The sequence below is a fragment of the Vicugna pacos genome, chromosome 1 (genome assembly GCF_048564905.1).
Source record: "Vicugna pacos chromosome 1, VicPac4, whole genome shotgun sequence".
NCBI lineage: Eukaryota > Metazoa > Chordata > Mammalia > Artiodactyla > Camelidae > Vicugna > Vicugna pacos.
Genome location: NC_132987.1, coordinates 2,767,720 through 2,793,704, shown reverse-complemented (window position 1 = coordinate 2,793,704; position 25,985 = coordinate 2,767,720). Strand labels below are relative to the sequence as shown.

The 25,985-nt window shown below is 47.2% G+C and overlaps 1 protein-coding gene and 1 pseudogene across 5 annotated transcripts in view; one reads left to right on the top strand and one right to left on the bottom strand.

Moving 5' to 3' along the window:
* NEK11 (NIMA related kinase 11) overlaps positions 1 to 25,985 on the top strand; it is a 215,160-nt gene that overhangs the window by 175,664 nt on the left and 13,511 nt on the right. For 2 of the 5 annotated variants that reach the window (XM_072971150.1, XM_072971147.1), the window contains one exon: positions 865 to 1,172. The exons of the other annotated variants lie outside the window; for them this stretch is intronic. In XM_072971150.1, the coding sequence (XP_072827251.1) occupies positions 865 to 980 (116 nt within the window). In that variant the 3' untranslated portion in view covers positions 981 to 1,172. Of the gene's footprint in view, positions 1 to 864; positions 1,173 to 25,985 lie in introns of those variants that run through there. 5 annotated transcript variants of the gene reach the window in all.
* Positions 20,266 to 24,152, bottom strand: LOC116280214 (large ribosomal subunit protein eL33 pseudogene; annotated as a pseudogene).

The window sequence follows — 25,985 nt, the reverse complement described above, 5'->3', positions numbered from 1 at the left end:
CCCCCAAATTCATGTGTTGAAACCCAAACCCCCAAAGGAGATGGTATTAGTAGGCAGGGCCTTGGGGAAGTGCTTAAACTGTGAGGGTGGGGCCCTCCGGAGTGGGATTAGTGTCTCAGAAAAGAGGCTCCGGACTGCTCCCGAGCCCCTTCTCTCGGGTGAGAGGGCCCCGGCTGTGACCCAGGAAGAGGGCCTCACCGGAGAGGGACCACGCTGGCATCTTGATCTCAGAATTCCCAGGCTCCAAAACTGTGAGCCAAAAAGTCTGTTGTTTACAAGGCCCCCAGTCTGTGCCACTTTGTTATAGCAGCACAGACACACTGAGACGGCACCTGCTACAAACTGCTGGTCAAGGAAGAGACGCAGCCTCCGAGCCTAAGGCCTTCTCTATGACTCCCGTCTCCAGTTGGGGAAACTCCCTGTAAAGGGCTGCTGGTGACTATTTCGGGTTCTGTGGGCCATACAGTGTCTGTCCCCGTTACTCAGCTCTGCTCTGGGAACATAAAAGCTGCCATGGACAGTGTGAGTTAGTGAGCATGGCTAGGCTATAATGTTATTTTCAAACTGCAGGTTGAATTTCATGTAATTTTCAGGTATCACAAAATATTATGCTCTTTGTTTTTTTTGATCAACCATTTAAAAAGGTTCAAAGACTTCTTATCTCACAAGATATACAGAAATAAATAGCAGGCCAGATCGGGCCTATAGCCTGTGTAGTGTGTGGACCCTCCTACAGATATTCCAACTCAGAAACTTCTCTCCAAAATCAGCCTCCTCTGTTGGTGCTGGAGGAGTAGTTGGGAAGTCTAGGAAAAATGATTTTCACTTGACTGGCATTTACGTTGTTCTTGCATCATCATCTAGGCTACTGTTCGGAAACAAGAGAAAAAAGTGCTGAAAATATTTCCAGACCTCGAGCTGATAATGTGTTTAAATGCCTATTGTTTTCAAGTCCTGCCTGTTTCAGAGTGGTCACCTAGTAACACAGTTCCCATGGCAACCAGAGCGTCCCCAGAACTGGGCGAGGGCGTTTGGACTAAACTTCCCCACCCCCCAACTTGTCCTAGCTGGGAGGACGTTGCTTTGCTAACCTCCCTGCCAAGAATCTTCCAAGAGAAGAAAAGCAACTCACTTATTTCGCACTTAAAACTGAACAATGTGGTGGTGTCAGATTTTTGATCGAAGGCTTCATTTCTTTTGCAAAGTACACAACACCTCATTTCCTAGTACATGATGACATGCTTTAAATAATTCAAATGAAAGTAATTTTGCCAAAATAAGTGACCAAGATGCGTTCCAGCGATCTTATTCCTGGTGTGCAGTTTTCCTCCTTACTGTCTGGCCGAATTCGACCAGGTGTTTTCTGACTCATCTTTTGATGTGGATCAAAACAGTTTGGCCCACTCCCCCGTGGGTGGTATTGCTCCTCTGGCAGAATAACCCGCTATCCTTATGGTCCTTGTCACGAAGCCCTGTGCACTCTGGAAAAGACAGAAAGGAAGCGGAGGCTACAGGGCTGCGTCTCTCTTGAGGATGTGTGTTTCCTCGGTGTCTAAGACTTAGCGCGCAGCCGGAGAGAGGGAATCTGGCCATTCCCTCACCGCGTGAGGGTGCACTGGCCACATCCTCAGCATGCGGACAGCAAAGAACTACGAATGACATTTGTCCCCAGGGAGGTTAGGGAAATTTCTAACTGAAAACTAAACGGCAACACAGTGGCTATGTAATCTGAGGTGACGGCTAAGAAAAGTCCCCAGATGGGACTTGTGAGAGCTTCAGGGTCAGGAAAGGAAGTCAGGGATGTCTCCGGGGGTAGTGGGAACTTGGTCTTGGCTTCACGGAGAGGTGGGATTTGAAGGGGTAAAGAGAAGGGGAAGCTGGAGGCCAGCAGATTTGCAGTCTGAGTCAGTTGCACCAGCTTTCTGAGCTCAGGCAAGTGAGTTCATTCTAAGGTTCCATTTTCTCATCTGCAAAATGATCATAATGTTATTGCCAGCACCAGGTCTCTGGGGAGCAGACTTGGGGACAGGGATCACCATGCAGGAGGTCCATGAACGAGTGTCCTTAGGCCAACATCACAGAAAGGAGGGCAGAGAAAGCAGACTGGGCACAGGGACTGTCCAGCTGTGGCGTGGCCTCAGTGGAGGCCTCAGTGGAGCTCTGCAGAGAGCTCTGAGGCTGGGGTGATCTGCAGAGCTCCCCCGGGTCGGGGTGAGAGGGCCAGGCCTGTACCACCCTAGGTCAACCAAGCCCCAGATGCGGACCACCCCAGAAAGGGACTCTGACACAGTGTTATTTAGCCAAGACAATCCCCACAGGGACTGGCGGCCGAGGGCAGACCCTTAGCGTCACCTCCGGCAGCTGGGAAGGCCTGCAGGGCCTGCATCTTGGGTGTAAAACTGGTCCGTCTGAGAGGCATTCTCGCAGAAATATCAAGTGTTTGGTATTCAGCTCTAAGGAGTAAAGAAGGTAACTTTTTATTCAAAGAGCTGTAAGGAAGGGAATGCAAGGGGTGTGCTATAGGGATTCTAATTACATCAGGTTAATCATGTTAAATTTTTTTTAATTTATTTTGAAAAATGTCAAGCCTGTAGAAAAGTTGCAGGGATCACACAATAAACACCTATGTCTCCTTCACCCCGATTCACCAGGTGTTGACATTTCGCCACATTTGCATAATCTCTCTACATCTATCTATATGTAAATTATTATAATTATTATTACCGTGGTGTAATTTGAGAATAAATTTCATTCACCATGACTGTTCACGTCTGAATATTTAAATGTGCAGCTCCGAAGAACAAGGACATTCTTTTATATAATCACAGTAAATGATTCAATTTAAGAAATTTCACACTGATGTACTATTTAATACAGCAATCCACATTCAGATTTTACCAGTTGCCCCAATAATGGCCTTCACAGGATGCAGACCCGGATCACACACTGCATTCAGTTGTTGTACCTCTTTGGTGCCATTTATTCTGGAACATACCCTCAGTTCCATGCCATCGTTCGTGATACTGACATTTTTGAAGGCCAGTTGTGTAGAATGTCCCTCAGTTTGGATTTTTCTGGCTATTTCCTCATGAGTAGGTCCAAGTTATGTATTTTTTATCCTATATAAGAGATGCTGTGTCCCTCTGAATTTTTAAAAACATAATTTTCAGAACTTGCAGACATACACAGAATTAGCCAGAAGAGCATTGTTAATTCCAGTGGACTCATCAGCCAGCTCAACACGCAGCAGCTCGTGGCAAACCATGTTTTGTCCCTAGTCCCGTCCATTCTCCCACACTGCTTTTAGTAGCAGACCCCTCCTCATATCTCTTCATCCATCAGTCTTTCAGTAACACGTGAATTGCAACCTGCTCTTCAACACCTTCCCCTGGGTGTTCATGAGGCATTTCAAACTCAGAATGTTCAAAACTGAACTCCTGGTTTCCCCACCGAATTCGCTTCCTCCATGGCTTTTACTCCACCATTACATAAGGACCTGGCTCAGAACCAGCCTTCCAGCCTGGCTGTCGGTGCCTCTCAAGGCTTCGTGTGGAAGGTTATGGGTACCAGGCAAACCGCTTCATCTCCTCCCTCGAGAGCGAGGCTCTGCGGGGAAGTTGGGAGGATCACACAATGGTTGTAGGGCAGGGTTTCTCCACGTGCCCTGAGCTGGGAGACCCTGGGGTTCCGTGAGCCTGCAGGGTCCAGAAAGGGTGGACCCAGTACAGCAGTCAGGAGGGAGGGCACCGGGCTGGGGACAGCGACTGCCAGGGTCTATATCCTTGCCTCTCATTGCTAGCATGTGTCCTCGGACAAGTTACCCGACCTGCTTTGGCCTGAGACTTCTCCTCTGTAAAAGGTAATGGTTCCTACCTCATGGGGTTTTCTGAGGGTTAGCTGGGATTACGAATAGATGAAATGCACTTAGGGTATTTCACGGCACAGAGTAAATGCTCAATAAATGTTAATGACTTAAAATAGCCTCTCAGTATACAGGTGGTTGCTTCCTTTTGAGAGCCCTAAGCCAAATATCCGGAGGTGTTGGCACACTCTGGCCTGTTAAGTGATGTTTTATACCTGAGGGCATCTGTGGGCAAAGAAGCTGTGCGTGAAGACGTTTGTAGAGCATTGTTTTAGCATGCAAACAGAAGGGCCAGTTCTCTGGGACAAGGTCATGAAGTTGTTGAATGTGAAAGCCAACCATGTACTGTCCTCCAGCACTTGGCTTGCTGTCAGGGCCACTGCTTACTCCTGCTGGAGACCAGCCACAAATGGAACTCCCTACAGGGGCCGGGGCAGCACTCCCCTGAGCAGTTGTTAGGTGGCGCCACTCAGAGTCATTGGAATGTCTGCAGAATCACAAGAAATCGGTGTGGACTGCCTTACTGGCTGAGGGATTTCCACGTACATTTGACGAGACGCCGCTATTCGTATATAGATGGGTGGACGGATGGATGGGTGGATGGGCCTTAGTGCCTCCATGGGCCTCCGGAAGCCTCTACCTTCAGGGCAGGGGTTTCTGGTTTTCTGTTGAGAAGAAGAGCTTTCTTTACCGCCATCAACTGGTTTCAATTCCCGGCCTGGCTCCACGCTCACTGGAGGCCCTATGGAATGACGGCGGGTCAGCCTGCAGCAGTGAGGATGTAAGTGGCACACTGTCGCCAAGGGACCACGCCTGTCACTCACCCAGGCCAAGGCCGTGAGTCAGGCCATGAAGGCCTGCTCTGTCTGAATGAATGGTTAGCAGTTGGCACTGGAGAACAGCTGTGGTTATGAATGGAGACCTGTGAATAGTTACATGCTAGGCCCTGCCATTCTGAGTCCCTTTATTTCCCAGAGAATTGTCACGAGGAGAGCCAGGTTTGGGATTAAGTCTCAGGCACCTCAGAGCAGTTGTTCCTAAGGTTTTTGGACCCACGAAGTCTGTCATTAGAGAGATTTGCTACCGAGGAAATTCCAAGGCTGAACTTCTGGCTTCCCTGTGAGGGACTTGTCAGGTTCTTGCCTTAGTGCCTGGGGACAGTGGGGGTAGGAGTGGCCTCCACTGTCTTAGTCAGTTGGACCAAGTTCTTGGGATGGGATCCACATCACTGAGACTCAGCCTGAGAGTGAGAAGCCATGGAGAAGGCCTGAGGGTCTGAGGGAGCACCGAGCCCGTTTCTCCAGCTGGAGTTTGATTCCCTGAAGTGCATCTGGGCCCTAGAGGGGTGGCATCTCCTTGTGGTGACCACAGCTCTGAATCACCTCTGCATTGCCAGTTCATGCAGAGGGCACAGGAAAAACAAAATGCTGTCTGCATGGGTGTGTGTCCCTGCCTTTGGGACACACATATCAGGCTTCTTGATGTTGTCCCACAGCTCACTGCTGCTCTGGTCATTTTTTTTAAGCCTTCCCCCCCCCACCCCCGCCATCTGTTTCATTTTGCATAGTTTCCATTGCTATGGCTTCCATTTAACAAATCCTTTCTTCTGCAGTGTCTAATCCCATCCAGTGTATTTTTCATCTCGGACATTGTACTGTTCATCTCTGCCCTCGTCTGCCAGCTTTGACATGGGTGTGGTTTCTGGGTTGGTCTGGATGGACTGACTTCTCTCCTTGTTGTGGGTCATATTTTCCTGCTTTTAGCGTGCCTGGTGATCTTTTACTGAATGTCAGGCATTGTGAATTTTGCCTTGTAGGGCACTGAGTATTTTTGTATTCCAGTAAATAGTCTTGAGCTTTGTTTTTAGATGCAGCTGAGCTACTTAGAAATAACTTGATACAGCTGTGCTACGTGGGACCAGCGCAGCAGTGAAACTATGCCTGCTTATTGCCCATGACCACGGCAAGACCCTCGTGTGTGTTCTGCTCAGTGGCCAGCGAAGTCTGCAGTGTGGTACTGAACGCGGATCTGGCAGGTGGGGGGAGGCACTGTCCTGGCCCTGCGGGAGCTCCGAGCTCTGCTGTCTCTAACTCTCTCACGGGGTTCCCCTCAGGGATTTCCTCCCAACCACACACTGACCTTCACTGAGCTGCGTCGTGAGTCTGTGTGTCCGTACACAGATGCTTCTTTGTTTTAAATTTTTAGAAACTGCCTTTGTTTTATTACTTTTGTTTCTTGATTATTTGAAGTGTTTCCACATGTCCAAAGTCAAATTCATAAAAGGGCATATTTTGGGTGGTGGGAAAAGTAACTAGGTTTTATTTATTTTAATGGAGGTACTCGGGATTGAACCCAGGACCTTGTGCATGCTAAGCACACGCTCTACCACTGAGCTATATCCTCTCCCCTACAAAAAAAGGGCATATTTAAGGAAGACTAGCATCTGTCCTTGATGCCTTACCCTAAGGTCTCCCCTTCCCAGAAGGGAATCATTTTTTAATTTTTTTATGGCTCGTTCTTTCATTTTTAAAATATATTCAAATATTTTTTAAGAAATTGATATATTCTTATGAAATTGATAGCACATTATGCAACTTTTACCGCCTTCACTTGGGAATATACCCTGGAGATCACTTCATAATAGCACGTAGCAGTACACTTCATTCTGCGCGTAGCTTTCAGCATTTCCTTCGTGTGGATGGAATGCCATCTGTTCACCTGTCCCCTGGGTGGGCATATGGGTTTCCCAGTCCTTAGCTATTACAAATAGTTCTATACTGAATGACATTGTGCACTCAGCTTTTTTGTTTTGTTGCCAGTTTACCTTTTGAGAGAGATTTCTGTAGGTGGAATTTCTTGTCAAAGGATAAATGCACAATATTATTTTGGTTATTATATATTATATTTGGTTATAAAAGCACAATATTATTTCCAAACATCATTTTGCATTTCCAGCAGCAGTGTACGAGAATGCCTTCTCCTCCTTTTCCACACAGAGTACATTATCAACCTTTTGTATTATATTATCTTCCTAGTTCTATTTATCCTTTTTGTAAGTGTAGTCTTTCACTGTGGGGTCTATTTTACTTGCTTTGGGTATATTTTTTGCAATTTAGGTTGCTGTATTTTCATCTCTCTCAGCAAACACACTTGAGAGTCGAGTTCTCAAAATGTCTCAAAGTCTAGATTTGGAGTGGAAGGGAAGAAGCCACTTTTGGCCTCAGGTTTCAGCTCAGGCTTCCAACACAGTTTACCAGAAACATTGCTTATTTGGAGTCAAATGGTGTTGCTCACACATGCGAATAAAAAGCAATGCTTTTTTTTTTCAATTAGCCAGTTAATAGGAGATTTTTGTGTGAGCTGTGTAATGCGGTGAAGGGGTTCACAGGTGCTGAGATACCTAACATGTACGAGGACTGCCTTTCCGGGGCTCTGATTTGGTGTCAGAAGTGGGATGACTCACATCAGGGTGGTGATGCGCAGGGTCACATCCACATGGGCACTGCTTCTGCTCTGGGGAGGCACTTGGCACACAGTCCTTACTGAGGAACAGGGAAGAAGGCTGGCCCTTAGGAGCTGCTCCGGCCCAGGGTGTTTAGTGGACTGCACTCATGACTTGTCTGTGCAAGCACGCCCAGCACAGCACACACCCTTCCGGTGCTCAAAACTGGCTGATGTATTTATGTGCACATCACAGACACGGCCTACCCAGGTGGCACTAGACAGTGTTGCCAGCTGCTCTGCAGGCAGAGCCTTCCCTGAGCGCCGCAGGGCTGCCCAGAGTTTCCTGGCAGTTTCATCGTGGAACTCTCATGTCAGCTGTTTGGAAAGGTCTCGCCAAGGTCAGAGCACAGCCCTGGTGGAGTGCTGTGACGAGGGCTGAAGTCAGCTCTTTAGGGGCTGTAGAAGGCACCAGGAGATTCTATAAGTAACACTGAGGTCACACGTTGTCATTGGCTCACTCTTGAATGGATGGCTCCATCCAAGTTCTTGAAATGATACTTTCAACTACAGGAAGGCCTTGACTGAGGAAGGTCACACTGAAGATGAGAAGTCCACGGCCTTTACTGTCCTTCTCGTTAACCTGATACGGAGCTCATGGCACAGCAGCAACCACTTGTAAAAATGGTGGTAGAGCAGGAAGCGTGTTTGAAATGTTCCCCAGACAGAGTAGCACAAGGCTGGCAACACTGTCAGCTCAGGTTCTGAACCGGGCCAAAGCCGTGGCAGAGCTCCTGCAGAGGGAAGCTTGCTTCCTCCATGCTGGGGAGCGTGCCCAGCCGGACACCCCACCCCGGGCAGCGCTCACCACGTCCCCACGGGGTGGGCAGCGCTCTCTGCTCTAAAGGAGGAGGCGGAGAAACGGCCCCACTGTCGCACAGCTGGCAAGTGGCAGAGCTACATTTCAAATGGAAACCTGGTTACTTCTAAAACCACCACTGGGAACCACCACTGAGGTGGGTGGTGACAGTGTGAGCAAGTGACACAAGGCTTGGGTCCCTCAGGAACTCTAAGGGGCCCTTTGAGTACCACAAGCCTGGCAGCAGGCAGCAGCACTCGTTCTCATCGGTGGTCACAGGACGTGCCAGCCCGTTAAGGATGAAGACTCTGTGACAGAAGAGCTAAGGAGACGCCGGGCCACAGCCAGCGCGCGGGCTCGGGCTGCTGCCGCCGGCCCCCGCCCCGCCACGTGCTCCTCGGGGTCAGTGGGGACTGCCTCTGTACTTCAACAGCTCGGGCTTCTCCTTGGTCAAATGTAGACATTTAATACAAAGAACTTGCTGCCTGAGGTTTCCAAGTGCTTTATGAGCAAAGCTCATTGGGTCTTGCTGATTGAAATAACCCTTCAGTGGAGGAACAGGTGCAGCGGTGGTGGTTTCTCCTCTGCTTTTCAGATCTCACTGAAGAGGTGTTCATTGTGCCTCAAGTGTTCCCTCTCGTTAATAAAAGGTCGGGGTCGGGTAGCACTTCCAAAGGAGCCGCTGATTGAAAGCAGCATTTCAATTTCAAAACAACAAACAACAGCTTGTACGTAAGGAGGGCTTGGGGACCAGCAAACGAGGGCTCCTTCCCCACAGAGCAGCAGCCGTTCCAAATCTACACGTCAGGTTCAAGAGAGGGTCTACGATCAATTCTCGTGCTTTCCTTGAGAGCCTGTCAGACGGGAGGGGCTGCGCTGTCCGTGCATCACGGAGAAGCCTTGCACCTGGCGAGGGAGGCTGGCCACCAGGAGTGTGGTTCACAAGGCTGGCCACACCCAGGAAGTTCTGAGGAGGCCCCTTCCTGCTCAGGGATGGACAGGTCCTCGCACTGCTCAGCTGACGCCCCTCCCTCGGATGGACCCATTCTGCCTGTTTCCTGCCCTAGGAACGACTCCCCTCTTCCTGTGAAGGCAGGTTCAGCCTCGCAGCTGTCACCCACGTGCCGGCTGGCCTGTCCTGCCCTCCAGGGCTGGGCACCTTTGGGTCACATCCTAAGTGTGGTGCTTGGGTGGCTCACAGCCCTCCCTGGGGCATCTGCAAACCCCCGGGTACCCTGAGCATCTCCTTCTCTGTCTCTGTTGCCTCTATCCCATGCCATATTGGCTGAGACTGAAAACATAGCCTCCTTACTCATTTTCCTTAACATCCCTGCTCCCTCCATCACCTCTATGGGCACTGGACTTTTTTGAAGATTTGGAAGCTGGTGGTAAGGCTTCATGTCCCTAGGACTTAAGCAGCTTCAAATGATCATTAGGCTTCCCTGTTCTTAAAAATGCTATTACCTGTCACAGGTAGACTCACTGGAAGGCAGGCTCTGAGATGCTTTCCGTGCAGGAAGTTTTCCGGCAGGGGCCGCCTGTCTGGGCCCATGATGTGGAGGAGGAAAGGAAGCTGGACGGGGCCAGGGGTGAGCTGGGCTGCAGTGCCGTCTCAGGGGGCCCTGCCAACTGCATGGGTGCACTGAAGCTGGGACGGCCCTGCCTGCAAAGTTGTCCCACTTTGGCTAGAGGGGACGGGGCTTGAGAGCCCTGGACCCACCAGTCACCGGCTGCAGGAATGCAGGGAGGCAGTTCTCCCGCCTGGGGAAGGAGGCTTTAGTCCTGATGAGGACTCCCGACGGGCAGCCCACTGTCCGCTGCCACCCCCAACCCACACAGTGCCCTCCATTCCCAAGTGCATTCAGTTCTCTGTCGTCTCAGGAGAAAATCAGTGTCCTCGGCCAGCGCCTCAGGCCCTCCTTCTCTACGGCTTTTGCTCACATCTGTGTCCTCAGGACATCAACTTTCCCCGAAAAGGTCTTCTGTACATACTTTTTCTAAACACGTGTGTGTGTGCACACACCAGCTGAAGTGTAACACACTCGTACCCGAGTCCCATTTGTTCCATTTCAGTGACAGTGGGAGGTGTCAGAGGTAAGTCACTGAAATGAGCAGCACGCAGACTGTAGAATCTGAACAATCGGGGTTTGCAGCTGGACTCCTCCTCTTCCTCCGTGGTCTTAGACGAGCCCGTTTGCCTCCACGTCTCTGTTTGTTCACCTGTGACCTGGAAGCGTGCTTAGCACAGGCGTCCGCGGACACCCGGCCGATGCCTCCCTGCTCACACCTCTTTCCTGACCCTCCAGTTGCCGCTTTACATCCCTGACTCTGGGAGCTGGTGTGTCACTGGCTATGAAGATGCTTGTTCTGTTCGGATTTTTCACAAAAATTTCCCACAGATTTGAAATGCTGCTTCCAAGAAAACGACCCTAAAGAGGCCCTTCGGTTGTCAATTGCAAACCGATGTCCAGGGTTGGGGGGGAGGGGTCACCGGGTCCAGGACTTCTCAGTGACGTCCATGTTCTCGGACCAAGGCTTGCCCAAGGTTTGCTTCTTCAGTCTTCCTGGCATCTCCTGGATATGCTCCCTAGTTCGAGGGTTTTTTTCCCCCTAAAGCCATAAATCGAGTATGTTCTATGTCTTTGATTCCGGTTAAGACCAGGCCTGCGTTGTAGCAAACTTGTGCTTCTCCCAGCAGGAGGCAATAGGCATTGTTTTGAAACAATGAAGCATGTTTATGATAAAATTAGAATAAATTAGCACAGCTGTTCCTATATTATTTTGAAATATCTATAGTTTGTTCAGTGCTGAAAACCCTAACCACCACCAGGAACCACAGGGTAAGCAGAAAGTCTCACGTTTATTGCTGAATTTGTTGAGTTTTGACTCTACCCTTTTTTTCTCCTTTCAAAAGAACCGGTTTATTTTAATTGGCTAGATATCAATGTAAAACATTTAAATAGATAGTATATTACTGGCTGCATTCTTGAATGCCTTCAAAATCTGCACAGTTATATATCAAATGCTTTTTAAAAATATTTTTTCTTCCAGTTTTATTGAGATGTAACTGACGTACAACACTGTATAGGTTTAGGGTGCAAGCATGACAATTGGACTTACGTCACAAGTGACTTACATGTCATAACACATCATGCAATGATTATCACAGTAAGTTTAGTGGACATCCTTCATCTCATAGATACAGAATAAAACAAAAAGAAAATTTTTTTCCTTGTGATGAGAACTCTTAGGATTTACTCCTAAGCTGTTAAAACTTTCATCTATAATGTACAGCAGTGTTAATTAAATTAATCATGTTGTACATTCCTAGTACTTAATTATCTTATAACTGGAACTTTGTGCCTTTTAAGTGCCTTCATCTAGTTCCCCCTCCCCCCAACCCCCACCTCAGATAACCACAAATTGGATCTTTTTCTATGTGTTTGTTTGTTGAGCTATAATTGACCTGTGACACTGTTAGTTTTAGGTGCACAACATAGTGATTCGATATTTCTGTATGTTACAAAATGTTCCCCATGATAAGTCTGGTTAAGATCTGTCACCATACGGAGATGTTAGTGTTACTGACTGTGCTCCCAGTGCTGTGCATTTCATCTCCTGTGACTCATTTACTTTGTAACTAGAAGTTTGTGCCTCTTTATCTCCCTCACCTGTCTGTGCGTCTGTTTCTGTTTTGTTATGCTTGTTTTTTCACTTATTTTGTTTTTTAGATTCCACACCTAAGTGAAATCATATGGTATTTGTCTTTCTCCTCTGATTTATTTCACTCAGCGTAATCGCCATGTGGTCACAGACGGCAAGATTTCATTCTTGTTACGGCTGAGTAATATTCCATTGTGTGTATACACCTTATCTTCTTCATCCAGTCATCCGGGGGTGAATACTTGGGTTGCTTCCATATCTTGGCTGTTGCAAATAATGCTGCAGTGAACATGGGGTGCATATGCCTTTTCAAATTAGTGTTTTGTTTTCTTCAGGTAAATACCCAAAAGTGAAACTGCTGAATCATGTGGTAGTTCTACTTTTAGTGTTTTGAGGAACCTCCGTGCTGTTTTCCATAGTGGCTGCAGCAATTTACATCCCGACCAACAGAGCACAAGGGTCCCCTTTTCTCCACATCTTCACCAACACTTGTTATTTCTTGCCTTTTTTGATAATAGCCATTCTGACAGGTGTGAGGCACTATCTCACTGTGGTTTTGATCTGCATTTCCCTGACGATGAGCAATGCTGAGCGTGTTTTCATGTGTCTGTGTACTACCTGTGTGCCTTCTTTGGAAAAATGCCTATTCAGATTCTTTGCCCGTTTCTTAATTGGGTTGTTTGTTTTTTTGATGTTGCGTTGTATGAATTCTTTATATATTTTAGATATTAACCCCTGATCAGACATATCATTTTCAAGTATCTTCTCCCAGTCAGTAGATGTGGCCTTTTCATTTTGTTGATAGTTTCCTTCACTGTGCAAAAACTTTTTAGTTTGATGTAGTCTCATTTATTTATTTTTGCTTTTGTTTCCCTTGCCTGAGAAGACAGATCCAAAAAAAAAAAAATACTGCTAAAATCAATGTCAAAGAAAAACTGCTTATATTCTCTTCTAGAAGTTTTATGATTTGGGGTCTTACATTTAAGTCTTTAATCCATTTTGAGTTTATTTTTGTATATGGTGTGAGACAGTAGTCCAATTTGATTCTTTTTCATGTAGCTGCTCCATTTTCCCAAATACCATTTACTGAAGAGACTGTCTTTTCTCCAGTGTGTATTCTTGCCTCCTTTGTTGTAGATTAATTGACTGTATAAGTGTGAGTTCATTTCTGGGCTCTGTATTCTGTCTCATTGATCAGTGTGTCTGTATCTGTGCCAGTACCACACTGTTTTGATTACTGTAGCTCTGTAGTTTGAAATCAGAGTGTGAGAAACTCCCAGCTTTGCTCTTTTTTCTCAAGATGATTTTGAGTACTTGGGATCTTTTGGATTTCCATACAAATTTTTAAATTATTTGTTCTAGTTCTATGAAAAATGCCATTGCTATTATACAAGGGATTGCATCGAATCTGTAGACTGCCTTGGGTAAGATGATTATTTTAACAGTATTAATTCTTCTAATCCGTGAGCATGGGATATCTTTCCAACCCATCATCTAGGTCTCTCCACAGACTGATCATGCCCGAGGCAGGAATGGGTCCTCTTGGCCCCTGTGCTGTGCCGTGCGGGCCGTGCCAGGGCTGCGGAGCCCTGCTCTAGTGCTCGGTCACAGGCCCAGCCTTGACAGCAGCACCGGCAGGAAGCTGAGCACATGTGGTCCTGTCTCACCAGCATCCGGGTGGAAATGAGACGGGCAAAGGAATTCCCTCTGCTCCTGCATCCTCTCACAAGAGGACAGAAGAAAGGAGTGTTTTCCAGTGTATTTCTTCTAACCCACGGTGTTCCAGTCCCAGGAAATGATAATGTTCATCATGGATAAAAGCCGAGAACTGGCTGAGCCTGGAGAGAAGCAGGGCAGGAGGGAGCACGCAGCTGACAGGCGCAGGCGGCTGCACCGGCCAAGGGCTCTGCCTCCTGTGTCTCTTGTTCATGCCATTGTTCCTGGATGAGTGTCCACTAGGCTCTGGGCCCAGCGTTGTCCCTGCTGCGGCGATGCTGCCACACTCCCTGGAACCCCACCAGGCACTTGATGTGGGAGCCTCTGGACAGCTTGTGGTCATGCGCCCGGATTTCTACACATCTGCTCGACTCCCCAGGATGAGAAATCTGCTCACTGGAGACATGAGATCTTCTCCAATTACCTTCCAACCCTGCTCCTCCTACTTTGGAATCACGTTCCAGTCCCGGTTTACACCAAACGCCAAGAAATATGGCCCCAAGCCGCAATAAGCAGTGTTAGTCCTCACTGCCTTCAGTACCATTTCTTGAGCCCCTGCTGTTTGCAGAGGATGGTGGAGTGAAGAGAGAAACAGAAGACATAGTCTTTGCCTTCGGAAGACTGAAATTCTACTGTGCTGAAAAATGTATTTATTTTCTAACTCTTTGTCAAAAGGACATGAAAATCAAAAAACCAGTTGACATGTATGAAGAGCATGCTTTGTGGATCAGAGCTTGCCTCTAACACCTGAGAGAAGTGTATTTAATCCATTTTCACATCAAATACAGTGCACAATAAGGCTAATAAAATAATATGTATAGAAAATGAAGATCACAGAAATCTCCTAGAAGAAAACATAGGCAAAACATTATCTCACATACATCTCAGCAATGCTCTCCTAGGGCAGTCTACCCAGGCAATAGAAATAAAAGCAAAAATAAACAAATAGGACCTAATTAAACTTACAAGCTTTTGCACAGCAAAGGAAGCCATAAGTACAACAAAATGACAACCTATGGAATGGGAGAAAATATTTGCAAACGATGAGACTGACAAAGGCTTAATCTCCAGAATATATAAGCAGCTCATATGACTTATATAAGAAAAAAGCAAACAACCCAATCCAAAAATGGGCAGAAGAACTGAACGAGCAATTCTTCAATGAATAGCCAATAGGCACATAGGCACATGAAAACATGCTCAATATCACTAATTATCAGGGGAATGCAAATCGAAACTACAATGAGGTATCACCTCACACCAGTCAGAATGGCCATCACTCAAAAGTCCACAAATGACAAATGCTGGAGAGGCTGTGGAGAAAAGGGAACCCTCCTACACTGTTAGTGGGAAGGTAATTTGGTGCAGCCATTGTGGAAAACAGCATGGAGATTCCTCAAAAAAGTAAAAACAGACTTACCATAGAATCCAACAATCCCACTCCTGGGCATATATCCAGAGGAAACCTTAATTCAAAAAGACACCTGCACCCCAGTGTTCATAGAAGCACTATTTACAACAGCCAAGACACGGAAACAACCATCACCAGATGACTGGGTAAAGCAGAAGTGGTATATTTATACAATGGAATACTGCTCAGCCATAAAGAAGAATCAAATAATGCCATTAGCAGCAACATGGATGTCCCTGGAGATTGTCATTCTAAGTGAAGTAAGCCAGAAAGAGAAAGAAAAATACCATATGATATCACTTATATGTGGAATTTTTAAAAAAAAAAAGGAAAAAGAAGACACTGATGAACTTATCTACAAAACAGAAACAGACTCACAGACATGGAAAACAAACTTATGGTTACCAGAGGGGAAGAGGGTGGGAAGGGATAAATTGGGAGTTTGAGATTTGCAGATACTGATTGGTATATATAAAATAGATAAACGGGTTTATACTGTATAGCACAGGGAACTATATTTGCTATCTTATAGCAGCTTACAGTGAAAAAGAATATGAAAATGAATATATGTATATTCATGAATGACTGTAGCATTGTGCTGTGCACCAGAAGTTGACGCAACATTGTAAACTGACTATACTTCAATTAATAAAAAAATGAAAACGAAGTTCAGGGAGAAAGTCAGGTCATCAAGGTGTGACCACAGCTGCTGTGTTGAGTGTACAGTGTGGCTCTGAGCTTCCAGGAAGCCAAGTCAAAAAGAGAAACATGATGCAGTCCCTAGTTCTCATTATCCAGAATGTGACTGTGTTACTGGTTGCTCAGGGAAGACAGAGCTTCTGTCTTTCATATAGTTTATAGAGAGCACATGGAGTGAAGTCACATCCTTGACAATACTTCTGCAGGAGACGCATATGTGAAGCTCATCATGGTGGCTTCCTTGGTGATGAAAATCTGTCCTGTGATGGACTCCACCACGTGGTCTTCTAGGGTCTAACTGAACTCAGAAGGAAGACTGGGAGTACCTAGAGAATTTACAGTCTGTTGATTTTAATTAGAATTAAATGTTTGCCTCTCCCTTATTTTTATTAAAAATATGTGACCCTTGAAGAAGGGATAAGAGCAAAACTGAAGGCAGATTTTGATTTGAATTCTCTGAGGAATAAATGACAGGGTTGCCCTTGGCTGATTTGATGAGTATGTTTCCCTACTGCCAGGCATTAATTATGTTCTGACTTTCTGTTTTTCTGGCCAACTCCTAATCAAGGGGTGTTAAAGTACCAGCACTGTGATAGATGTCCTAAGAAAAGCAGGATGCAGAAAGCATCCACTAGCAACTGGACGTGGAGCCTCACCAGCCTCCGGTGAGGGTTCTGCTGGGGCGGCTGCCTGTGTTCAGGAGGTGGCCTCTGATCCAGTGTAGCCCGGAAAATCTCGATATTTTAAAGCATGGAGGGGTTTCTTAACTCAGAACTGCCTAAAAACTTCTCAAATATCTGCTGAATGTGATCAGCCTTACCCTTTTGCATGTGAACAATTTATGAATGTAGAATTCTGATGGCTAACTGATGGCTAAATGAAAGGGTGCAGCAGACAAGATGGACTGAGCACGGTCCATCTCCACCTCCCTCCCCAAGACTTGGTGTTACCTTTTTGCAGTGTGACTGCAGTATGTCCAGGTCAGTCTAGATTTTCTCCTCTTTATACAGAACATACCTGCTGGTGGTCTTCTGCATGCCCCACTCTGTTCTGGACAGAGGTGATCTACTCTTTATTTCAGGGCCCTTTATAACTTATAAAACTTATTTATATTTGCACCTAAGGATTCTCAAGATTCAATTTAAGTGCAGTCACTATTGGTTGGTTTTTGTAACTCATGCAGCGTCCGATGCACTTATAAAACGCTAAGTGCTACTTAATTCCTCCAGAATGCTTGCTGCTATTTGCTTGGCATTTAGTTCACTGTAATATCAGGACTCCTGGTCTCTGTGCGAATATTTTGCCTGTCATGGTAGTGGGGAAAACATTACAATTCACTGGTGTACATTCTTTCCTAATCAGTCTTTGGGAAAAACCAAAGCAACACAAGTTGTCTCTGAAGCTGTTACTTAGATTACTTTAGAAAGTCATAAAAAGAGTCATTTCCTGGTTGAGATCCAGGCTGAAATTGGTCTCCCACAATCAGAAGCGTGAACAGCATGACATTGGCTGAGACACCATCGAACAACGTCCCCTCCCCCTGCTACAATAGCCCAGGGAAGTATTGTCATGAAACACAACTCCCAGACAGTGAGGGGTTGTTAGCCCCCTATCATGCCAGGGGTCTTCACGGACTAGCTTATTTGCATATAAGACAAATGCTCTGTAATTTGCATGTGTGTGTGTGACACTGTTATCTGCCTCAGTGGAGGGAAGGGTGGTGAGTAAATTAACTGAGGAGGTGCATCTCTGCCAGACAGACGAAAGAGCATCACAGAGAAAACTCCCCTCAGGTTCAGAAATGTGAGTGTGAAGGTAGCTATGATGGTATAATTTCCTTATTGCATTTTGTCCACAGAGAAAAGATACTGAGATGATTTAGAAAGGATTCTTTGGCTGGCTCACTGCTGAGTTCTCTGTACAAAGATTAAGTTCTCAGTAAGTAAAGGATGAGTGAGTGGATGAATGAATGATTACTTGGGCATTAAACAAATGGGTTTCTTCCTTATGGCATCCTCCAGTTTCTAAAAGATTGCTCACTAATCTGAATAATCCCCTATATAAATTGTGATTAGACTTAAGGAAAATGGGCTTATGGGAAGTTTGGGAAGAACTGTAAGTTTGTCTTCTCTGGATAACATGTGGGGCTGCAGAAGGTTTTCATGGGGGGCTTAAGGCAAGGTGTTTATAAGGGACAGCGGGGCCCAGAGGTGACTTCTCAGGACTCAGTTGGGGGGCCTCACTTATGAGCAGTTTAGCTATTGCCTACTAAAGATTGTATTGTTTTTCTAAAAGTAGACTTACCATGTGATCCAGCAATCCCACTCCTGGGCATATATCCAGAGGGAACTCTAATTTGAAAAGATATATGCACCCCAATGTTCACAGCAGCACTATTTACAATAGCCAGGACATGGAAGCAACCTAAATGTCCATCGACAGATGACTGGATAAAGAAGTTGTGGTATATTTATACAATGGAATACTACTCAGCCATAAAAAAGAATCAAATAATGCCATTTGCAGCAACATGGATGGACCTGGAGATCATCATTCCAAGTGAAGTAACCTAGAAAGAGAAAGAAAAATACCATACGATCTCCATATTGTTTTCCATAACAGCTGCACCAATTTACATTCCCACCAGCAGTGTAGGACGGTTCCCTTTTCTCCACACCCTCTCCAGCATTTATCTTTTGTAGAGTTTTTAATGACAGCCATTCTGACTGGTGTGAAGTGATACCTCATTGTAGTTTCGGTTTGCATTTCTCTGATATTTAGCAAAGTTGAACATCTTTTCATGTGTTGCCCATAAAATTTTAATCACCCAAGAGAAGGCACTGAAAGCCAAAACGGGGAGGGGCCCTGAGGGAGTTGGATGAGGATGTGTGATTGCCCTGAAAAGGACACCCAGGTACAAACTCTGACTTTCTGCCACTAAACAGCTCTAAGATCTTGAGCAATTGCTTTACCTCTTTAAATCTTATTTACTTATTTATTTATCTACAGATTTAATCTTCTCATCTGTACAAAGTGGATAACAATGCTTGTTTCCCAGAGTGGCAATAGTTAGATAACATAGGTGAAGTGATGCACATGGTGCCTGGGATGGGGGGCCCAATCACAGGCTTTTCTTACCCCAGCCTCCAGCCGCCGCCCCCTCCCCATCTCAGCAGCACTGCTTGCCACACTGATGGCTGTCCAGCTGCTGTTTCTGTGCTAGATGTGACGGGAACTGGCTGACTCAGAATGCACAGCGTCCAAACTGTGAGAGATGGTGGAGCCGCTTCCTCGCCTGGTCGGGCGGTGCAGCTGTGAGAGCTCCCTCCGTGCGTGCAGGGAGACTCCTCCAGGCCTCGGCCTGTGGGCAGAGCAGCCCCCGCGTCCAAGCGTCCTGAGCGCTGGTCCGGCGGGCAGCCTGCGGTGCCGCGGGGTCGGGCTGAGCGCAGCGGCGGGGACCCTTCCTCTGACGAATCTGCTCTTGGCTGCGGCTGTTTCTTAAGGAGACACTGGATGTTTGTAAAATGAACGTTCAGCCGCTCAGCTCCATAACTGTAGCGTCTGCGTCTTTCACAAGCACCGCGAGCTCCAGTTGGTCCCTTCGTCCCCAGAGTGGGGGCGGGCGATTCAGCCCACAGTCTCAGAAGCCCTAAGGGGCTCCCGAGTGTCCCTTTCACAGTGGCTTAAATAGGAAGATGAAAAATTAGAGGCAAGCGCAGTAGACAAGAGGCAAGACACGGGAAGTTTCTACAGTCCTCACCGAGTCACAGACAAACAGCCCCTCGGACGTCTTCCATTCCCTGCGTTTCCACGTGTGCAGTCCTGCTGTTTCAACCAGCACCAGCGAAAGGCCCCAGGAGCCTGCCCAGCCGGGTCGGGTGCAGCACACGCTCGCTTGTCTCCCAGGACAACAGGGGCGTCTTCGTGTGAAGTTCAGCTAAGGGTTTTGCCCTCTGGGTTGACGTCTGAACCGAGCAGCCCTTCAACGTTGTACTTTTCCTAAAAATAAATGAATTGGATTTTTCCCCCACTTATTTAAAAGTATTTCCAGTCAAGGCGCCTTTATGTTTTAGTCCACTGTACAGGGAAGTAAGTGTCAGCTACCCACCCAGCCCTGCTGGCGTTAATTCTGGTAATGACATAGGATTAACTTCACCTCCCCACGCCCGGGTTCTGGTTGTGGGTCCAGATTCAGCTCCAGAAATCTCTCATGGCTTTCTTCCAGTTTCTCTGTGCAGGTCAAGTGTGGTGTGTGTGTGTTGTGTTAAGGAGTTCAGCTGTACACACCACCCCCACCCTGTAATCGTGTTTGTTGTAGGGTGGGTAGCGGAAGCTGGAGGTGGGCGCCCATGAAACACCCATCAAGAGACTGTCCAGTGCTCGCCTCTGGTTTCCAGTAAGGACCATGTCATCCGACCTATCACCGAGTTAATGTCAAATTACACAACAGGCCTTATCAGAACATCTTCTGTGCTCAAAGCTCATCTTGGAAAGGAACCCCACTGGATTTTGTACCAGTCAGGGCCCCGTTAGGAGAAAGATGCCACACCAACTTTTTTCTTTTTTAACAAGAGGACAAATCCACACTTTTTATCTATTTACTCTTCAGTTAGTTTAAATCCTTAAGGGGTACAGCATCACACGGATTCTGCGTCCAGTGGCCTTAGCGGGAAGGTTGCTTCGGAAGTTGGCACAAACCACGCTGCTGCTTCCGTGAGCACGAGTTCCCTTTCCCCAGGTTACTCTGGTTTTGTTCGGTTTTCCTCCAGGAGTTACCGTGTTGTTCTTTGCTTTGTACACATAAGCACATCTCTTGGCTAGAGAGAATTCAGTTTCATCTCAAGCATAAACACCTTCAGTTTTAAGAAGAGCTGCGTGCTCCCTCTGATTCCGGAGACCCCACTTATAGCCAGCAAAAGTGGCCTCGGACCACAGCCTTCCAGACGTATTTGTCGCTTTAGAAGTCCTGTTCCCAGCAGGCCTCCACCGTTTCCAAGAAGGCTGAAAGAGGGCACACCAACTATTTCATGGAGGGAATTTAATTCTGACTTGTTACCCAGGTCGTAGGGACTAAAAACTCAGAGGGGGACACTGGAATATCACGCAGTAGCAAGTGCAGGAAACAGCTTCTCCCTCTGAGGTCGGGACTAACGGAGGAAGAGGCGGGGACTGAAAACTCAGCTGCAGGGACGAGGGGCCTGGAGAGCCGAGACTCGGGCCTCCAGGGAGGAGACACTGCTGGGCTCGTGCTGGTGGCTCTGAGCTCGTGGGGAGCTCCGTGGGGTGGTGTCAAGGTTTCAGAAAAAGAAGGTGCCAGCCCCCCATGCTGGGGTCTGTGAGGGGTCGCAGTGAGGTTGGAGGTGGAGGAGAAACCAGACATGATTCACCTGCTGCTGCGGGGCCCGGGGTCAATCCTCCAGCTCACCTGCCTCCCTCCCACCTCCCCGCTGGCCGAGCTGTCAGGGGCCGAAGCTGCAGTGGGGCCAGGCTCCCAAGGCCAAGTGCGGAAGAGAGGTTTGGGGCTGAGGCAATGGCTTAATAACCAGCCCAGCTTGCCAGGCCGCCCACATCAACGGCGTCCTCGGAGCAGATGCAGTGATGTGCTTCTTGCTTCTCCAGGAAACTTGAGCGGTTCCTTCAGCATCCTTGGTGGAAAAGAGCCTTGGCTTCTGTTCAGTGGGCCCAGGATAGGCCTGACTGTAAGCTTACACGTTCCCGTTTCCCTGAATTTTTCCAGACGGAGGCATAAACTTCTGTGCGGCTTTCTGTGAGTGTGCGTATAAATGTAACTCTCCAGGAGCGGTTGGTTTTCTCTCATACACGAGGTCGACGGCCGCTGTGCAGCTAATATAAACACACTGGGCCGACAGCCTAATGTCTCAAAAAAAGGAAAGAAACATCAGGCCTCTTTGATTTTTCTCCACAAATAGAACTTCTTAATGCAAATGAAAGCATGAATCAAGCATAAAAACAACCTAATTGCTAATCATCACATGCTTTAATGATCCCTAATTAGAGCAAAATTTAAAGTGAATATAAGCAAATTAAGACATTTTTCTTGTTAATCCTTAATTTGTATCTATCGGTCCGAAAGTTGACACTGCATGTCCCCGGGGCTTTAGAGGAACCAGCGTTACCAAGTCCAAACTCATTCTGCTCGCCGCACTACAGGCCAAAAAATCGGGAGATGAGGTGTTGGGGCAGGGAATAGTGACTTTATTCTGAAAGTACGCAGACCGAGAAGATGGCAGACTAATGTCTTGGAGAACCATCTTACTTAAGACAATTCAGGCTCCTTTTATACTAAAAAGGGGAGGGGGTGTGGTTGGTTGTTGCAAACTTCCTGGTGTAGGAATCTTTGTTCTTGCAGCCGTCCACCTGGGTCAGGTCATGGTGCCCCTGTAAAACCTCCAACAAAACAAATGTTATTCTCTTTTCTGCAACTTGTTATCTTTATGTAAGTGCAAAAGTGGTAATATCCTTAAAGGTCAGAGCCCAGAGAACAGGCTCTCCTGTATATTTCAGGCTAAAGGCAACTTTCTTTTACAAAAGGTGCAGAGCTAGCAAGACTAAGCCTAGAAAACAGGGCACAGGGTTAAAGCCAAAGGAACAGATCTGATACGGAGTCAGATTTGTTCTTTTCTGTCACCCCAGCCTTCACTCACGTGAAACCCGTGTTTAAATGCAAACACCTTTCTGGGTATAAATGCAGGGGGGACCTCTGGTGACGAAGTTCTTAAGACTGTGCTGGTCTGTCTTGTCTTCTCGCTTATGTTTCGAAAGGGAGAAGCATTAAGTAGTTTTCCTAAGGCTCCAAGCCCAGGCTCTTGCTCGAAATTGATTGTGTTTATGTGTGTGTGTGTGCACGCATGTGTTCAGGGCATCGTCAGAGCCCGTACCCTTCCTTAGGCAGGAGCTGAGAGAGGGACCGTCTAGCTCTGCCAGCATCAGGCACTGTCTGGCTTGGACCAGAGAGGCAGAAAATATTCCTATCAAGTGCAGCTGGTGAATTTTTGCAGTTAGCATTTGAACTTTTCCTGATTTGCAAGGACCACTGGCAAAGACGTTAACGCACCGGAAGAATCAAATATAAAAATAAAAGCATGCTGGTTCCTGAAACACACATTAACAACCTAAGCTTGGCCAGAATGTAACACGTCAGGAAACATCCTGGGGGAACAGGGGAGCTTGCGGAGGAGCTTTCAGCTAGTTTAATCCCATAGAAAGTTGTGATGCTGTAAATCCAGGCTGAAGCTACACACTTTAATGCTGGGCCTTCGGGCAAGATTTCCACTTTGTTCTTCTTGAACCATAAAGAGAACGAGGGGGCAGGGCCTCCTTGCCTCCAGCTGGGGGGCTGTGGGAGCCCTCAAGACTGAACCAAAGGCAGGTCATTGTCCCTTAAACCTAGGACAGTATCAGCAACCCCAGGTATCACGAGAATCAAGGAAACAGAAGGACTCTGTGCGGCAGAAGTTATTACTGACTTTTGGACGTGAAGCAAACAAACTGTGATCTGACTTAAAGTTAAGGGTTCCTGTAAGGGTGGAGAGAGTCAGCACGGGTTTGATGCCGCGTTTGTTTGTCCTTGTGCTGGCGTGGGCCAGGCCCCATCTGGTGGATGAAGCAGTCGGGACAGACTGAGCTGGCCATTACTGTATCACCTTGCGGCATTTGCAGGGGGCACCCCCAGCTCTGAACAGTGGTGCTCACTGTCTTCCCCACAGATTGCTCATGCTCCTGCCTGTTGTTTCTGGCTGGCGGCTTTGTCAGCAAAGTCCCACTCATCAAAGGGTGGCCCCAGATCAGCAGCACCGCCTCACCCAGAAGCCCACCAGGAGTGCATGCTCTCAGGCCCGCCCTGGACCTGCGGAAGCAGAATCTGCCTCTTCAACGAGGAGTCCCCAATGAATCCTGTGCCCATGAACATTAGAAACACACATCCAAACTGTCCTCCCCCGTATCTGACTGTCCCCACTGCGGATTTCTGGGCTTTCCCTACAACGTCCTGCTCCTGGCTTTAGTTCTGGCTTTCTTGAGACATATTTGACAGATAACACTGTGTACAGTTAACGCATGTGGAAGTTCACTAAATAGCAGGTTGTTAGTCTGATGTGGCTCCAATGCTGTTACCACCTACATAAGCAAACCAAAAATCGCATCCTGTAAACACCCTAAGATCATGAAATTGAAGCCTAAGGACCATGGATCACAGTCCTGTCCCCCTCTTTGCCACCACCTCCCTGGTACAGTCTGTCCCTGAGCCCCCATCACTGGAGGCCCCTCACCACTTCTCATCAAGTCAAATCCATTTTTGCTCAGTAAAAGCTTACATTTGTGAACATGCCCCACTTACTCTTTAACACGCCCAGCGTGGTGACTTGACGCTTGTATATCTTAAGTGATGACCACAATAAGGTTGGTGACCACATCCATCCCCTCACAGTGTCCATGAGAGCAAGGACCCGCAGGTTTGCGTGTGGTCCATGGGTGGCGACCATGCCCGTCCCCTCTGTGCAGGTCAGGTTTGGGCGTCATCCTGCCCAAGGGAGCTCTCTGCTGCCAGAGAAGCCCGTTTCCCGCCTTCTTCTAATTCTCTGAGCACGACATGAATTCTTCAGTGGCCTTCACTCTCATTTGCCCCGTCTCTCCTCCCATTAGGTAAAATAATGAGGCAGAACGGAATGGCGGAAGGGAGGAAGCATGGAGGAAGGAAAGAAGAAGAAAGGAAAAAGTCAGGAAGGTGGGAAGGAAGGCAGAGGGGAGGGAGGGGGGCCCGGTACACATCGTGCCATGGTGTTGCTGGGGGTCGGGAGCTCTGTCCCAGATATGCGCAAACACACCCCCTCCACTGTTTCCACTCTAACACAAAGCCGTACCTCCATGCAGTGCTCAGGACAGCGTGAACTGGTCTAACAATTTGGAGGGCAATTTGCCAATGTCTATTCAACCTTTAAAAATGAACAGTCTCTTTTATCCAGCAATTTCAGTATTCATCCCACAGACATACCTGCATCAATGCACAAAATGTAGGTCAAAGGTATCTCTTGCGGGATTGTTTAATAGCCAAAAGCTATAAATAGCTGTAAGTGTCAATAAAAGTTGTTCTGAAAGATCGACCCCCGTATCTCGGCAGAGGAACCGTGTCACGGCAGGAAAAAGCCCGGAGGGGGGTCTGTGTGTGCTAGTGTGGGGGGCTCTCTAGCTTGTGTTGTGAACTGAGGAAGGCCGGCGCCCGTGTTACCCCAGCTGTGTGGGGTTTTGGGCGTCTGTACGTGTGTGTAGTTATAAAACACAGTGAGTAACTTCCCTGATGTATAGCCAATACAACATTCTACAGCCATTACAAACACTACTTTGGCGGAGTTTTGAAAAACTTGGGACATTTTTGTGATGTAATGCTAAGATTTTTTTTTATAGGCAGATCATTAGTGTTATGGTTTTTCTCCCCCACCTTGAGCATTTCCCAATGTTACTGAATGTTCCCCAAAGTATCATTAATTTCTCTAAAATATCATAGTTTACTCTTGAGTATTGAAGTTGTTTTCATTTTTCCAACTCATGTGTAATGTTGATTTAAACATTTCTCTACCTCATGTGGTTTTCAAATTTCAGTCTCTTTTCTAAGATGATGTTTTGTAATTACGGGTTCACAGGGTGTGAGCTTTTATTACAATTGCTGGTTCATAGGATGTGACCCTTGATATTTATTGCCAAGTTGGTTTTCATAATCCACAAAGATTTGTAACGTAATGTCTTCAGTTTTTGTTCATGTGATTGGATTTTAAAAGTCATTTGTTCAACAAATTTTAAAATTTGACGTAAAACAGTTATTGATGCCGACTGTGTGCCAAGCTGCCTTAAAGGCGCTCAACACATCCTCACGAGGAGGAAGACGTGGCTCCTCCCTTCAGCTCAAAGTGTGGTCCCGGGTCAGCACACTGAAACACGTCGTTACACCGTGATGCCATCTGGCCGTTGTAGAATTATGCCCAGAGTGTCACTGTGACAGTTCCCCAAAAAAGGGACAAGACTCTGACACTTCCCGAGGCTGCAGGATGGTGCTGCCGTGGGGAGGCGGGACGTTTCCTCTTCTCACTCCCATCGGGGTTCAGGTACCAATGGCACCTGGCGGCAGCAAGGAAGGAGGAGGGAGACTTACCCTGGCTTGTGTCGCCGCTGGTAGGTTTCACAGATTCTGACGGTTACAAGCCTCCTTCAAGGACACATACATTCACCCTGAATCTATAACCAGACTTGACCTCCCTGCCCGCTCACAGTGTGAAGGTGGGAGCCTCCCCTTCAAAGTGTTTGCCCCAACTTCGAAAAGCTTT